General features: G+C 35.5%; 1 protein-coding gene across 1 annotated transcript; it reads right to left on the bottom strand.

The window, feature by feature from the left end:
• Window positions 1-232: 232 nt before the first annotated feature.
• On the bottom strand, window positions 233-16,206 carry SATL1 (spermidine/spermine N1-acetyl transferase like 1). The gene is made up of 6 exons (XM_008073426.2): window positions 15,691-16,206; window positions 12,007-12,058; window positions 3,514-3,594; window positions 1,684-1,785; window positions 1,069-1,109; window positions 233-474 (listed from the first exon to the last, which is right to left on the bottom strand). Exons 1-6 carry the CDS (start codon window positions 16,204-16,206, stop codon window positions 304-306), a joined length of 963 nt encoding a protein of 320 aa, XP_008071617.2. The 3' UTR covers window positions 233-303.
• Window positions 16,207-17,031: the final 825 nt, after the last annotated feature.

Genomic DNA, 17,031 nt, shown 5'->3' with positions numbered 1-17,031 from the left:
TAAAATTTGAACAATAACCATCTTAAATTTGACAAAATATGGTAGGTAAAAATAAATAGCCCAGTGATTTTTCAATTATCTGCTCTTTTAGATTATCGCCATTGTTACTAGCCATTAGTATATTAATTTGGATCATGGAGAGATGATGGGATCTGCAAAATACATTTTAAAGTAAAAGATCTCAAACAAAGATGTATTGATCACTTGCTGTATTGTACAACATTAGAAGTCAAACTGCTGTTAGACTCAGGTGACATTCAAATGTTGGAAGATATGTTGGGATAAGTTTTTACAAGGCCTCTTTCATTCTTCCCTTGCCATGTCTATGAGTTCTTCTCTGTTAAATCTGAATAGATGCCAGCCCTCCTCAGAGGAAAGATCTGAAGCCCCTCGACAAGTATAATATTCAACAGAAGCCTGATTCCAAATGACGACTAGAAAGTGCATGCAGTTACATTGGTTTCTGAGGGCTATCTGTTTAAAAACAAACAAGCAAAGATTATTTTTATTTGGCAAATATAGTCTTTATTAACACATTTATTGAGGGTCTATTATATGTAAGACACTATATGAGTAAAATACTTCCAATACTTTTGGACTACTCTATAGCTATGAAAAGAAAAAAGCCCCACTGTTATAATTTTTAAAACCTCTGTCTTTAAAAGCCCCAAACTGATTTGCAAAATTTTTATTCCATAAAAAAAATTTTACCTAAAATTACATGTGCTCATATATATTTCCAAAATACAACAAAAAATCTTGCTTTTATATTCATATTTATACTGTAGACCTGTCTTATGGATAAAATTGCTACTAATTTCCCTTATGCTTACTTTTGCTTGATGGCAATAAAGGTGTATAGTGTGGTTGTGGGATTTGTAATTAAATGTATTTTGTAGTAATCTATATGAGTATCTGGTTTGAAAATCCAGTTTGATTTGGATAAAAATTTAAAGTATATTTTGGGGTTATGTTCAAACGGTGAGCTTAATTATTTATGACCTGTTAAATTATATTTGATGAAAAAAGGATAATAAATAGAATATCCACATTAATTGCAATATGTACCTGACTTAGTATCTTCAGCATTGCAGCTCCAATACCTAGACCTTTTAAATAGATAATGTAAAATTAAAATTGCAAATTTTGCTTAACTAGTTATTTGCTTTAGTTTCAGAGAAATAAAATATAAAACACTGTATTTGGTTGTTATATATTCTTAATAGCTTGTGGAAAAACAACTTATGAATGCTTTTCATATCCCTTTTTCCTAATTGGAATGTGGTGTCAAAGGTTACAGAAAATAGTTTGGGTTTATTTTAAAGATCAACGAAGAAGAAATTAGTCTCTGTCACTATTGTCTTATAGCAAGGTATATTTCTTATGCATTTCTACTGAAAACTAACCTAAAATATAAAGGCATTTTAAAAGATAAAAGTATAGTTATGATAGCTTGGTTTATTCAAACCTTGATGGAAACTGATAAGAAAATATTTTTCTAACCTGTGATTGAGTCTTCGTCACATGCAGGAATAACTAGGATAGTGATCAGGCTCATGAAATACAAATGAGTCACAAACTAACTTAAATACCGTATTTATAATAAAGCCCTATCTCTACTCTCAAAAATATGTCATCTTAATTTTCAGCATATTATGAGTAATATTATAATTGTAGTTTCACCTTGGTAAGCTTGTATGACATAAAAGTCCTCTAGGTAAAGTAACTTGCCAACCCAGGGGTCATACGTAAAGTGGTACATGGCAAATCCGACAGTCACTTTGCCTGAGAAGAGAGAAGGAAAGACACAATCATGTTAGTGTTTTGCATCCTAGAAAGTTCTTTACCCCCAAATGGAATATATTTGCTGTTTTTTTAACTATTATAAAGTAATAAATGCTCACTGGACAAAATAACAATACAGAAATGTGTAATATAGGTTTAATCCCCCTATAATACAACCTTTAAGAGATAAGCCTTCATTTTTACAATGTGGTATATTTTCTTCCAAAATTTTTTAACACCTGTACAAGGGAGACCCAGGAAAACACAGAATTATTTTTTTGAGGGCATGACCCTTGTAGTACAAGCTTCCCCCATCTGTTATATATTCTAGGAACATGTTGGCATCAATGTACCAGCTAGCATTATTGTGAGAGGCTGCGTTTAGCTTTAGTGAATTTGTTTTTTAGAGATTCTTTCAAAGTGTTTGCCCATTTCATGATGGCTGATTTACGAGCACACCCACCCATACCATACTGAGTGTTCAGTTTTTGAGCAAAAACGGCATGGTCCCATGCCCCACCCTCCCTATTTACCTGATTTCACCTAGATTGACTTTTTTATTGTTTCCCTGAATGAAAAAAGTCCTCAAAGGAAAATGTGTTGCTGAAGTGAAAGAAGTAAAACAAAACAAAACCAAAACAACAACAACAAAAACAGCAGATGCACTAAATGGCAACAAAATAGATAAGTTTGTTTGTTTTTACATTTATTTATTTATGTATTTATTTATTTATTTATTTTAAAGATGTGGAGTACAACTCAGGGTTAGGTATACAAATGTTGATTATACAGGTACACTTATTAATGAGGTGTGCTCCTCCTCACCTAGCAGCTTCCTTCAAATGCCTCTCCCACCCCCCATCCCCTGGCAGTTTTCCACTACTGCCAATCCCTTTCTTATAGTATTATGATAATTGTTCAAGGTCTCCTTATTAGTGAGAACATATGGTACTCTGTTGTTTGTTTCTGTGATAGATCACTGAGTATGATCGACTCTAAATCCATCCAAGTTGTTTCGAAGTCCATATGTTTGTCGTTCTTTATGACTGCATAATATTCCATTGTGTATACACCACATGTTTTTTATCCAGTCCAGCTTCGATGGGCAGCATGGTTGGTTCCATGTTTTTATTATTGTGAGTAGAGCTGCAACAAACATATGCGTGCAGGTATCTTTTTTGTAGAATGATTTGAGTTCCTCCGGGTATATTCCCAATAGAGGAATTGCTGCATCATATGGACAGTCAAGTTCTAGTTCTTTCAGAAATTGCCACACTGTCTTCCAAAGAGGTTGCACTAGTTTGCATTCCCACCAGCAGTGTAGAAGTGTTCCTTTTTCTCCACGTCCTTGCCAGCATCTGTTGTTGTTTGTTTTATTAATGATGGCCATTCTTACTGGGGTTAAATTGACAAGTTCAAAAACTGTTTTGCTGAGTGGAAAAAGTGTCTCAATAGGGGTATTGTATCAAACAGAGTACTTGGAAGGTGACTGAAATTTAAATGTGGGAATAAATATACAGTTTTTTATAAATAAATTTCAGTTTTTTGGGGGTCCTCTCTCATATAAACATAGGTACATACCACACATTTTCTTGGAAAAATAAAAACTAGGTTTATGTATACATAATAGTCTTTTCTGCTTAATGGTCATTTTTTTATGCTATATAACTCTACTTTGTTTTCAGGATAGAGAAAATATACTCCAGATTAAATAGAAGAAAGATTTACCTGGTGGTTTTTGTTGATTGTTTCCTTCTGCAATCAGGCAGTAGAAAAGGGGATTGTCCCCAAAGCCATCCCTGAGTAAATCTGAAATATCAGTTAATATATAATCTGTCAGAAAGTTTACAGCAGAGAGAGGGAAGATGGTGAATATGAAGCACCAGTAATTTGTCTATCCACCTGAATAGTAATTGTACTGGCAGAAACTGAAGTGAATATTTTGGAATTGTAGAGTTTATCTGAACACTTGCAACTTCCATGAGGCAATGCGATTGGTAAATTACAGTTCATTTGTGTCAAATTTAGCTATCAGTTAGGTTGTGGTTACCATGCCCTCACCTACCCCAATCCCATGGCAGGCAACTGTTGGGACAGTAACCTGTATTTCTGGAGCAGTTTGCTGGAGGAAGAGTAAGTGATAAGGATCTTGTCCTCAAAATGTTGGAGTTCTGTGTCCTAACTGTAGACTGTTGCTCTGATTACTGAGGTGAAGAATTGGAGGCTGTCATTGTTCTAATCTCCACCACCTGACGTAGCTTCCAGGAGATTTAAAGAACCTTCTCTGTTTGGGTAGACATTTAAAAAAAAGAACACATATGCCAGGAAGTTTAGAAAGCCACCATTCATGACCAGAGAAAGACACAGACTTAGAAAAGATCTGAGAACACATTAAGCTTTCAACTCAGGCTGGTCCCTGACACAGAGACATCCAACAGTATTCAGAATGGAAAAAGAAAATAAATCCTGGGGCAACAGAAGAATCTGATTTCCAGAATTACCACATTGTAAGATTCAAATGTCCAATTTTCAACAAATCAAAAAGAAACAAGCTATGGCCCATTCAAAAGAATAAAATAAATTAGCAAAATATACAAAATGCAGATGTAGTACTTATAGACAAAGATTTTGAAATAACTGTGTTAAAGGTGCTCAAAGAGCTAATGGAAGACAGAAACAAATACAGGAAAAAAGATGTATGAGCAGAATAAGAATGTAAGTAGATAGAAATTATAAAAAGGAATCCTTTCCCCCAAATTCTGAAGCTTAAAAGTACAATGGCTGAAATGGAACAAAAAAATGCATGTACTAGATGGGGTTCCAAAGCATATTTGCACAAGCAAAAGAATCAATAAAGATAGGACTAGTGAAATCATTGTGAAAAACAAGAAAAAACGAAAAAGTGAATAGAACCTGAGGTATCTGTGCAACACTATCACCATCAAGTGGAGAACCACACTTTGTGGGACTCCCAGGAGATGAAGAGATAAATAAGGAGAAAGAATATTTGACAAAATAATAGCTGAAAACTTTACAAATTTTATGCAAGACATGAAGCTACAGATCCAAGAAATACAATAAACTACGATAAACCCAACGAAATTCACACCAAGACACATTATAATCAAGATGTCAAAAGACAAAGAATCTTAAAGCAGCAAAAGAGAAGCAACCTGCCATATATAAGAGATCTTCAATTAGATTATTGTCCAATTTCTCATCAGAAACCTTGCTCAAAAAGCAGTAGACATATTTTGAAAGTGCAGAGGAGAAAAATAAATAAATAATTGTCAACTAGGAATTTTGTATTCACCAAAACTGACCTTCAAAAATAAGGGAGAAATTAACCATTTCCAGGCACCGTCCCCCCAAAAATAAAAAATAAAAAAACACTGAGAAAGTTTATTACCACTAGACCTTGCAAGAAACGCTAAAAGAGTCCTTCACATTGAAATGAAAGAAAGCTAAACAGTAACTCAATGTTTTATGTAGAAATAAAAATCTCTGGTAAAGGCAAATATATTGGCAGTTATAAGTTACTATTATAATTTTGTTTATGCAATCCTTGAACAACATAGGTTTAAACTGCAGATGTTCACTTATACATGGATTTTCCCCAACCAAACAGACAAAAAATATAGCATCTGTAGGATGTGAAACCTGCATATACAGAAGATGGGTCTTTTGTATACATGGCTTCAGCAGAGCTGACTGTGAGACTTGAGTATGCACAAATTTTGGAATACATGGTGTATCCTGGAACCAATTTTCCATGTATACCAAAAGAGACTATGCCTTTGTTTCTTGTTTTCTGTGTTGTTTAAAAGACAAATGCAGAAGAATAATTAGGAATGTATGTTACTGGGCACACAATGTATAAAGAAATTGATATCAATAACAGAAAGGAGGAGCAGAGCTGTGTAGAAGAGTTTCGTATGCCATTGAAATTAAGTTGTTTTAATTTCAAATCAGATTGTTATAACTGTCAAATGTAATTCCCATGGTAACCACAAAACAATCTATGGGATATTCACATAAGGAAATAAGAAGTGAATCAAAATGTTTAACTACAAAAATCAACAAAACACAAAATAATGTACTAATGGAAGAATTTAGGGACAACCAAAAACTGTAAGGCATATAGAAAGCAAACATAAAAATGATGGAGATGAGTCCCTCCTTATCAGTAATTGCTTTAAATGCAAATGGATTAAGCACTCCAACCAAAACACAGATAGGCAGAATGGATTTTTGAAATATGATTCAACTATATGGTGTCTACAAGCATACTGACATACTCTAGATTCAAAGACACCAACAGGTTGAAAACAAACTGAAAGAGAAAGATATTTCAGAAACTGTTACATGAGATAAATTACAATATGTAATCACAAAAGAGTTAATTCGCAAAGCTATAGCATTTATAAACATATATGCACTGAATATCATAACTCCAAAATATATGAAGCAAACATTGAGAGAATTGAAGGTAAAAATACACAGCAATACAATAATAGCAGGAGACTTTAATATCCCACTTTCAATAATAGATAGACCCACCAAACAGAAGATCAATGACTTGAACAACACTATGGACCAGTTGTACTTAACAGATATTTACAGAACACTCTACCCAACTCCAACAGAATACACATTTTTCTCAAGTGTCTATGGAACATTCTCCAGGGTAGATCATATGTTAGCCTAAATACCAAGTATCAATACATTTTAAAAGATTGAAATCATATAAAGTATCTTTTTCAATCACAATGGAATGATACTAGGAATTGACAACAGGAGAAAAAAACAGAAATTCACAAATATGTGGAAATTAAACAACACACTTAAAAACAACCAGTAGGTCAATGGGAAAATTATATGGAAAATTAAAATATTTAGAGATGAGTAAAAATTAAAACACAGCAAATGAAACCTTATGAGATGCAGTGAAAGCGCTCAAAGGGATGTTTATAACTGTAAATGTCTACATGTAAAAAAAGAAGTTCTCAAAGCCTAACCTTACACCTTAAGGAACTAGAAAAAGAAAAGCAAACCAAGCCCACAGCTTGAAGAAAGAAACTGATAGTAAATATTAGAGCAGTACAGGATAGGAAAACATAGAGAAAAATCAATGAAAGCTAGTTACTTGGAAAGATCAACAAAATTGACAACTTAGACAAAGAAAAGAAAAGATACAAATATTAGCAGAAAAGTGAGAGTGGGGACATTGCTACCAACCTTACAATAAAAGGGAGTATAAGAAAATATTTGGCTGGGCTCGGTGGCTCAGCCTGTAATCCCGCGCCTTTGGGAGGCTGAGGTGAGTGGATTGGCTGAGCCCGTGGGTTCGAGACCCTCCTGGGCAGGCGAGACCTCATCTCTACAATAAATAAATAAAAAAAAATAGCCAGGCGTCGTAGCGTGCACCTGTAGTTCCAGCTACTTGGAAGGCTGAGGTGGAAGGATCGCCAGAACCCAGCAGGCCAAGGCTGCAGTAGCTGGGAGCAGCCACTGCACTCCAGTCTGGGTGACAGTGAGACTCCAACTCAAAAAAAAAAAAAAAAAAAAAAAAAGAAAATATTTGATTTATATACCAACAAATTAGGTAACTTTTAGGACATGGACAATTTTTTTGAAACATACAAATTACCTAAACCTACTCAAGGAGAAAGAAAAGCTTAACAGACCTATAATAACAATTTGAGTCAGTAATAAAAAAATCTCCCAATAAAGAAAAATAAGGCACCAAATAACTTCATTGTGAATTCTACTAAACATTTACAGAAGAGTTAACACCACTCTTTTTCAAACCCTTTCCAAGGAATGCAGAGGGGGCACTTTAAAAATAATTCTAGCCGGGCTCGGTGGCTCAGCCTGTAATCCCGCGCCTTTGGGAGGCTGAGGTGAGTGAATTGCCTGAGCCCGCGGGTTCGAGACCCGCCTGGGCAGTGAGACCTCATCTCTACAATAAATCAAAAAATCAGCTGGGTGTGGTGGTGCATGCCTGTAATTCCGGCTACTAGGAAGGCTGAGGCGGAAGGATCGCTGGAGCCCAGCAGGCCGAGGCTGCGGTGGCCGGGAGCGGCCACTGCACTCCAGTCTGGACCACAGAGTGAGACTCCAACTCAAAAAAAAAAAAAAAAAAAAAATAATTCTGTGAGGCCAGCATTACCAAAGGCAGTTAAAGACATTAGAAGACGATCATAGCCTAATATTCCTTAATAATATAGAAATTCTCAACAACATATTATCAAGTGGAACCTAATGGCATATTAAAAGGATTATTCACCATGACCAAGTTTGCTCTATCCCAGGAATATAAGGGCAGGCCAACATAAGAAAATAAATGTAATACATCCTATTAATGGAACAAAAGTGAAAAAACACACATCATCATCTCGATGGATGCTGAAAAGCCATCTTACAAAAATGCAACACTCTTCCATGATAAAAACTCTCCTAACATTGGGAATAGAGGGAAATTCCTCCACATGGTACAATATACTTATGAAAAATCCACATCAGGCTCCATGGTGAATGACTGAAAATATTTCCCCAAAGATCCAGTACAAGACAAAGATGCCCACTTTCACCACTACTATTCAACATTGTACTGGAAGTTATGGCCAGAACTATTAGGAAAGAAAAAGAAAGAAAAGGCATCCATATTAGAAAGGAAAAGTAAAACTACCTATAGATCACATGATCCTACAAAGAGAACATCCCAAAGCATCCAAGCAAAAGCTAATAGATCTAATCAACTAATAATCAGCAAGGTTGCAGAATACAAGATCAACAATCAAAGATAACTTGCGTTTCTATAAAACAGCAAAGAACAGACCAGAAAAGCAAACTAAGAAAGTAGTTTCATTTATAATAGTCCCTAAAAGAATTAAATACCTAGGAATACATCTAATCAAGGAGGTGAAAGGCTTATATACTGAAAACTACAAAACATTGCTGAAAAAAGACCTAAATAAATTTAAAGATATTCCATGTTCATAGATAGGAAGACATTTTAGCCAGGCTCGGTGGCTCAGCCTGTAATCCCAGCACTTTGGGAGGCCGAGGTAAGTGGATTGGCTGAACCCGTGGGTTTGAGACCCGCCTGGGCAACTTGGCAAGACCTTGTCTCTACAATAAATAAAAAATTAGCCAGGTGTGGTAGCGCATGCCTGTATTTCCAGCTACTTGGAAGGCTGAGGCAGAAGGATCGCCGGAGCCCAGTGGGTCGAGGCTGCAGTGGCCCAGAGCAGCCACTGCACTCCAGTCTGGGTGACAGAGTGAGACTCCAACTCAAAAAGAAAAAAAAAAAACGAGGAAGACATTTTTATGATGTCAATGCAGTACCACCCAAAATGACTTTCATATTTAATGTGATCTGTATTAAAATTCCAACAGCCTTTTTCACAGAAATAGAAAAGCTGATTCTCAAGTTCATATCGCATTCCAAGGGAACCCAAATAGCCAAAACAATCATGAAAAAAGAATAAAGTTGGTCTCACACTTACTGACTTTGAAACTTATTACAAGGCTACAGTAATTAAAGCAGTACAGTAGTGACAACAGGACAGACACATAGCCCAATGGAACCAAATAGCTCAAATATAAACATTCACATGTCTGATCAATTGATTTCTGACAAGGGTATGAATACCAATGATGAGAAAAGGATTCTCTTTTCAACAAATGGTGCTGGGAAAATGAAATATTCATATGCAAAATAGTGAAGTCAGACACTTACTTCACACTGTATACAAAATTTAACTCAAAATAGATCAAAGACCTGAACATAAGTGCTAAAAAGGAGTTTTATAAAACTCCTTGAAGAAAACATGGAAAATCTTTAAGACATTAGATTTGGCAATGATTTCTTGGATATGACACCAAAATCACAGAAAATAACAACCACAAAAATAGATAAATTGGACTTAATCAAAATTGAAAACTTTTGTGTTTGAAAGGACACTATCAAGAGAGTAAAAAGATAACCTGCAGAATGAGAGAAAATATTTGAAAATCATATCTGATAAGAGATTAATAGAATATATTATATAAAGAACTCCTACAACTCAACAAAAAACTAAACATCCCAATTCAAAAATGGGCATAAATGAACAGTTCTCAAAATATACAGAGGGCCAATAGGCACATGAAAAGGTGCCCAAGAAAGCATGAACTCATACATATACTTGTACACCAATGTTTCATAGATGCATTATTCACAATAACCAAAATGTGGAAACAATTCAGACTTACATCAATGGATGAATGGATAAGCAAAATGTGTTTATGTACATACAATGGAATATTATTTAGCATTAAAAATGAATGAAATTCATATATAGGTCACAACTTGGATGAACCTTGAAAACATTATACTATGTGAAATAAGCCAGAAACACAAGGACAGATATTATATGTTTCCAGTCATATAAGGTAGAATAGGCAAATTTGTTGAGACAGAAAATAGAATAGTAGTTACCGGAGGCTGGGGTAAGGGAGTTCAGCAATGGGGAATTATGTTTAGTGGTTACAGAGTTTCAGTTTGGAGTGATGAAAAGTTCTGGAGATAGATAGTGGTAATAGTTTCACAAAAATTGATGTGTTTAATGCTACTGAATTATATGTTATAAATTTTTTTAAGTTTACAGTAATAGGTAAGAGTAAAGAAAATATTGAGTGTTTTACCTGCCTTTACGTAAGTACACAAGGACTTTTAAAGCTAGAAACAGAACTGAGGATATTATGAAATTACTGCAATCCAAAGATATACTGAAGTCCTAAGGCAGAAAGCTGGAGTATAGCAAAGTATTTTGTGTTTTTGATTGGTTTGCTTCTTTTGTAGAGACAAGGTCTCGTTGTGTTTCCCAGACTGGTCTCAAACTCCTGGCCTCAAGTGATTCTCCCACCTTGGCCTCCCAAAGTGCTGGGATTACAGGCATGATCTGCTGCACCCAGCCGATGTGTTGTTTAAAATTAATTGTTACACATTACCCTGAGTAGTATTTTTCTAACTACATTGTAATAATGTAGGGGCATTAACTCAAAATAGTACAGCTTGAGTATCCCTTATTCAAAATGTTTGGGACCAGAAGTGTTTTGAATTTTGTAATTTTTGAATATGTGCATTATATATTTACTGGCTGAGCATCCCTAATCTGAAATCTGTAATGCTCCAGTGAGCATTTCCTTTGAGTGTCATGTTAGTGCATGCGCACATGTGCACACATATACATACAAACACAGACAAAAAAAACTTTCAGATTTTGAAGCATTTCAGATTTTTTTATTAGAAATGCTCAACCTGTAGTACTGCTTTAGTTTTTAGTTTGAGTACTGCTTTCATAGAGTGTTCATTATTTTCAACTTTATATTTTTTACTGCTTCTTGTAGATCAACAAAATTTCTATTTAGTTAACATTCTGATGGTGTTAGTTATCAAGTGTAAGCATGCTCACAGGTGGTTGATCCATGATCAGTGAAGCTCAGGGTTCTACTTCTGACCAAAGCACTAAGTTTGTTAGGGCATGGCAAAAAAGACCCCACAAAACATCCCCTAACTTCCTTCTGAGTCTGTCTCCCAGTATTATAGTGAATGCATTTATCTTCTTGGTAGAATGTTTTCAGTGTATTACATGCATTCTGAAGTATTCACCTTCAAAGAGTTGCTCTTCATCATACTCTTCTAATTTTTAGTAAATAACACTTTAGTTAGTCTTTGTCATTTGAAATTTTATATATTTTAATCATCTTTTCTCTTAGCCTTCATATTTACTGCCTGAAAAGTTTTATTCCATCATAAATCACTGGTTTATCCCATTAATATTGCTGGCTATCAAAATGTAGTAAATACTTTGAAAATATTTTAAATCATTTTGCTTTTATTCATTTCACCCTATCAAGCGACTACCAACATACTGGGTGTTAAATTATACTTTTTTGACCAATAACACTTCTCATTCTACATTCCGAAAACCAGTTGAAGCCTATTTCAGCTGTGAAGGTGTAAGAGCTGTTAAATGTCAATTTCATTCTAAAAAATGGGGAAATATAAAGTAGTGGAGCACTAACAAAGCTATCAAATGTATGTCCTATGCATGTAAATGCTATTAATGGCATCATCTTTATGTACCGAGAACAGCAGCTTCCACATATATAAGTACAATTAATACTGTGTGTTTCTTTTTCTTGCTCCAAAAATGCCACAAAACACCTTACCAATTGCTGTTAACTTCACTGCATCTAGCCTGTTTTCACAGGCAGCCAATTCCTGTCAAAGTAGAGAAAAACTTCAGTTTATCATTTGGTAATGAATTCTTAATATAATAGTCATGAAATTTTTATTGGACACTTATTGATATAAGATCTCCTGGCCAGTGTTAAAAGTGAGTCAGACTTAATCCCAGTCATCTAGAAACTTGAAATCTAGAACAGCAATACAGCAAAATTATATAAGCGTGTGTGTGTGTGTGTGTGTGTGTGTGTGTGTGTGTGTGTGTGTGTGTGTGTGTTAGATAGAGAGATTGACTATGTTGATATCTCATTCATATGAAGGTCAATTGTCCAGGTAACTAGCCTTAAATACAACCACAAACTGAGAAGTAAAGCAAAAAAAGGGTTTGTGAACATTAAGGTAGATGTCATAAAGTTTATGTATTATACAGCTCATGGACTTTACAGAAAAGTTTGTCATAGTTTGCCTGTGAGATGTTTTTGCCAGTTAAAACTGTAGACTTTTTAAAATGTGGCTTTTACTATGTCAATTTTTTATGTGTTCAAATTAATTCTTTCCTTCGTGTTTTATATCTCTTGCTTGGAAAGGTTATGTAAATGTTAATTCATGCTTGTTTTCCTTTTAAGTTCTTAATATTGATAATTGATTTGTTTGGATTTTTTGGAGTAGAAGTTCACCTTTATCTCCCCCTCATTGTGCCAACAACATTTATTGAATAACCTATCTCGTATTCACTGACTCTAAATTCCCCTTTTAAAATATATTATATTCTCATATACAGTCATTCCTTGGTATCTGTGGGGTATTAGTTCCGGGACCCTCATTTCCCCTCAGATACCAAAATCTGAAGTTGTTCAAGTCCCTGATGTTACATGGTATAGTATTTGCATATATCCTATGCACATCCTCCCATATACTTTAAATCATCTGTAGGCTACTTATAATACCTAATACAATGTAAATGCTATGTAAATAGCTGTTATACTGTATTGTTTAGGGACTAATTACAAGAAAAAAGTCTGTACATGTTCAGTACAGACACAATTTTAAAAAATATTTTTGATCCGTGGTTGGTTGAATGCACGGATGCAGAACCCATGGATACAGAGGGCCAACTGACTGCATGCTTAAGAGAATTTCTGTACTCTCCATTCTGTCCCATTGATCTATCTCTGTACTGGTCACCATGGTATTTTTGATTACTTACAGCTTTATAGTATCTGGTAGGTATTGTCTCCCCTCATTACTCTTTTTTTAATTTATTTTTTTATTATTTCATGTAAAAATTTGGAAATTTCGACTAGAATTGCATATGGAAAAAAGTTTTTTAAATATATAAGGAAGACAGCAAGGGTCACATTATGATAAGCCTTGATAAGAAGTTTGGATTTTATTCTCAATGCATCCAGAAGCCAAATGAAGTTTTAAGCATTTTGGCTGCTGTATAGAGAATGGATTGAGCAGGGAGGGTACTAATTATTTATGTCTATATCTCCCCTAAGACAGTGTAAGTTCCTTAAGAGAAGATAATATAATCCTTATATTCTTTATAGTACTTAGTATATGGCCTTCCCCTCACATGCATTCAATGTTTGTACATGAACAAAAGTTAAATATTTAATACTAGGAGCACTCATCTAAGAATCTCCAATAGTCCCAAACCACACTTTGAGAATCACCACAATAAAAAGCTTTAGATGGAAAGTTGGTAAGAAGATATTATGACTGCCTAACTGTGAAATAACTAGATCCCCACTTAATGCTATCATGTGGTGATTAAGAGTAGTATAAAAATTGCATACAAAGAATAATTAGAAGAATTTCAGTGGTAGGAAGGTAAATAAAACCTGAAATATATTCAGCTAAGGAATTACTATGATGGCTGACTGCCTAACTGTGAAATAACTAGATCCCCAATTAATGCTATCATGTGGTGATTAAGAGTAGTATAAAAATTGCATACAAAGAATAATTGGAAGAATTTCAGTGGTAGGAAGGTAAATAAAACCTGAAATATATTCAGCTAAGGAATTACTATGATGGCAAACTCTAATGAATAATTTTCAAACTTAGCAATGAACACATATTAGGACAAATGAACATATATTATTGAGAAGACCATAAAACTCAAAACTAATTAATCACTACACATATACATACTCTGTGAGGCAGAGTAAGTATTATTTTTCTACAATGAATACTTTAAAATTACTTCCAAAAAACTTCTGGTGAACTTTCAGGTACATGTGGCAAATTAAAAAGTAAATGTGGTCAAGAACTCCACAAATACCAGGTATTGAAATGGAGTCTAGTGAAGTATTATTCCTTTAATGATGGCAATAGGCATTGTATGAAAAGGTAAGAAAACTATGTTTGTCCAGGTAGATTCATTATCATTTAATCATAAATTTATCAGTTGCCAATAAGGTACCAGGCACTGGAGCTACAAAAAATTATTTATTACTACTTTCTACCACCTGGAAAAATGTGGATCTGGAATAACTAACCTATTGGTCATAGTATTTTGATTGATAATCTAATCATGCAGATTAATGCTACTTGGAGAAATAATATGAGAACTTGTAGAAATAGAATAGAATGGAAGTCATGGAAGGATAGACAACCCAAATCTGTAACCAGACCTAGCACCACTTCAACAGATGTATTTCACTAGAAAACTAAAAGTATTTTATTTTGGCCATTGAAACACATTCTCCAAAGGGAACACAAGCTTGGCCTGATTTAGATAAGAGTTAGTTATATTAGTGAGGAGATGGAAACATTTTCATACAAAACTTTTATAAAGTTTCCATAAGCATAATCTGTACTTTGTTCCAGCCACATATTTACTCCATAAAGAATCTGGGTTACTGCTTTTATACGGATCTTTTTATGGAATTGGTTAGATTGTGTATTACATAAATGATTGCCCTCAGTGCTATAGAACTTTTCAGCACGGTAACCATGGCGATTAGATTGTTTGCTTCTTTTACTGAACTATAGTGAGTTCCAGGGGAGCTATTAAACATTCAAATGAGAAATTTTAAACCACAACTCATTGAACTCCTGAGGGCTGTCTGTGGATGGGCTTCAGGGGTCAAAGAGTTCTATGGAAAATTTGTTGTACATGAATATTTTCTAGGCAATGAATCATCAATTTCTGCAAGTAGGTGTGGTCTTAAAAGCAGTAAGACTCCCTACACCAAATCTTCTCCATTAATACCTGAAACTATATCATTGATTGGTCATTGGTTTAAAGTAAGCATTTCTTTTCTCTAAAATCCTCTTTTGAAGTCAAAATTTCCCCAGAAGAGACAACATATTTAGTCCCTAAAATCTCCATGAATTGGTTCACCCATGACTTTTTGAACCCCCTACTATATGCCAAACAATTTATGTGTAATCATTTTATGTTATTGAATCATTACAACAACCTTTTGAGATAGATATTACTATAATCTTAATTTTAGATGTGGAAAATGAAGATTTTTTATTTTTTTTTATTTTTATTATAAAGATGTGGGGTACATTTCAAGTAAATGTCCAAAAGGTTATGTACACGGGTCATAATTAGCAGAGTCAGGATTCAAACCCAGACTAGGTTTTACTCTGTTTCAGCCCCAAACTAATGCCATGAAGTGCCATGTAATAAGGAGAGATGGGCTTACTTTAATCAGGTGCAAAATTTCGGAGCAATCTCCAGCTTCTGCAGGTCTTATTCGGAAAGAATTCATACTTGGTTGCCTCGTGCCTGATAGACTTCTGTATGGTTGGATGACATTTGATTGGCTACTGCCTGGTTGACTCGACCCTGATTGGCTCAGGTCTGGTTGGCTCCTGCTTAGTTGACTTAGGCCTGGTTGGCTCAGGCCTGGACGATTTGGGCCTGGTTGCCACATGCCTGGCTGACACCTGCATAGTTGGCTTATGCCTGCTTGGCTCATACTTGATTGGCTTGTGCCTGGTTGCCTCGTGCCATCTTGACTCGAGACTAGTTGGTTCCTATCTGGTTGCCACATGCCTGATTGTCTTGAGCCTAGTTGTCTCAGGCCTGGTTGCCATGTGCATGGTTGACTTGTGCTTGGTTGGTTCATGCCTGTTTGGCTTGTTCCTGATTGTCTCGTGCCTATTTGCTGCATGTCTGCTTGACTTGTATCTGATTGGCTGTTGCCTAGTGGCCTCATACCTAGTTGGCTTCCACTTGATTGGCTCCTACCAGGTTGCCATGTGCTTGATTGGCTAACAGATGGTTGTTGCCTGCCTGATTGTTTCGTGCCAAGTTGGTTTATGCCTGGTTGCCTCTTGCCATGTTGGCTCATGCCTGGTTGTTTCAAGCCCAGTTGGTTCATGTCATATAGGCTTATACTTGGTTGGTTCATGTCCAGTTGACTCATACCAAGTATGCTTGTGCTTGGCTGGCTCATGCTTGTTTGGTTCACACCTGATTCGTTCATGATCACTTGATTTCTCCCTAGTTGGCTGAGGATTAATTGGTTGAGGCTTGGTTGGCAGATGATGGGTTGGCAGATGACTGGTTGATTAATGACTAAGTGTCTTGATGGAACAGTATCACTTCAATACAGTGCTGTGATAGGAGGCTGCCAGCTGTTGTTTTTCTCAACTTGTTTCTTACTTGGAGATACCCTTCTATCAAGATGGGAATTGGAAAAAAGAGACGGCTTCCTCAGGATGGTTATTTGCCTCCGATTTGCTGGAGTTGATTTTACCAGCAATCACAGCTGCAAGTTTGGCTGGGTTTCAGGTTGTCATCTGGCTTTTCCCTGCCAACAGGCCAGATGTAAGGGGAAGAAGAAAATGACTCTGGAGGAGTATTTCCACCTACCCACCTTGCATGGTTACTGCGTATACTGCCAGTCACAATGCCCGTATTAATGTACCTATGTGATCCCACGTGTGGTGAGGGAGGAGCAAGGCAGGGCCTGTTAGACCCCTTTATTTCCGTTTGAGTGCTTATGAAGGTGAAGCAAGAGGCTTGAAGGAGTCGCAGA

This window comes from Carlito syrichta, unplaced genomic scaffold, assembly GCF_000164805.1.
Source record: "Carlito syrichta isolate Samal-C Ts95f unplaced genomic scaffold, Tarsius_syrichta-2.0.1 Scaffold315839, whole genome shotgun sequence".
In the NCBI taxonomy this organism is placed as follows: domain Eukaryota; kingdom Metazoa; phylum Chordata; class Mammalia; order Primates; family Tarsiidae; genus Carlito; species Carlito syrichta.
Note: the sequence above shows the minus strand (reverse complement) of the source record. Positions and strands in the feature narration are given on the sequence as shown.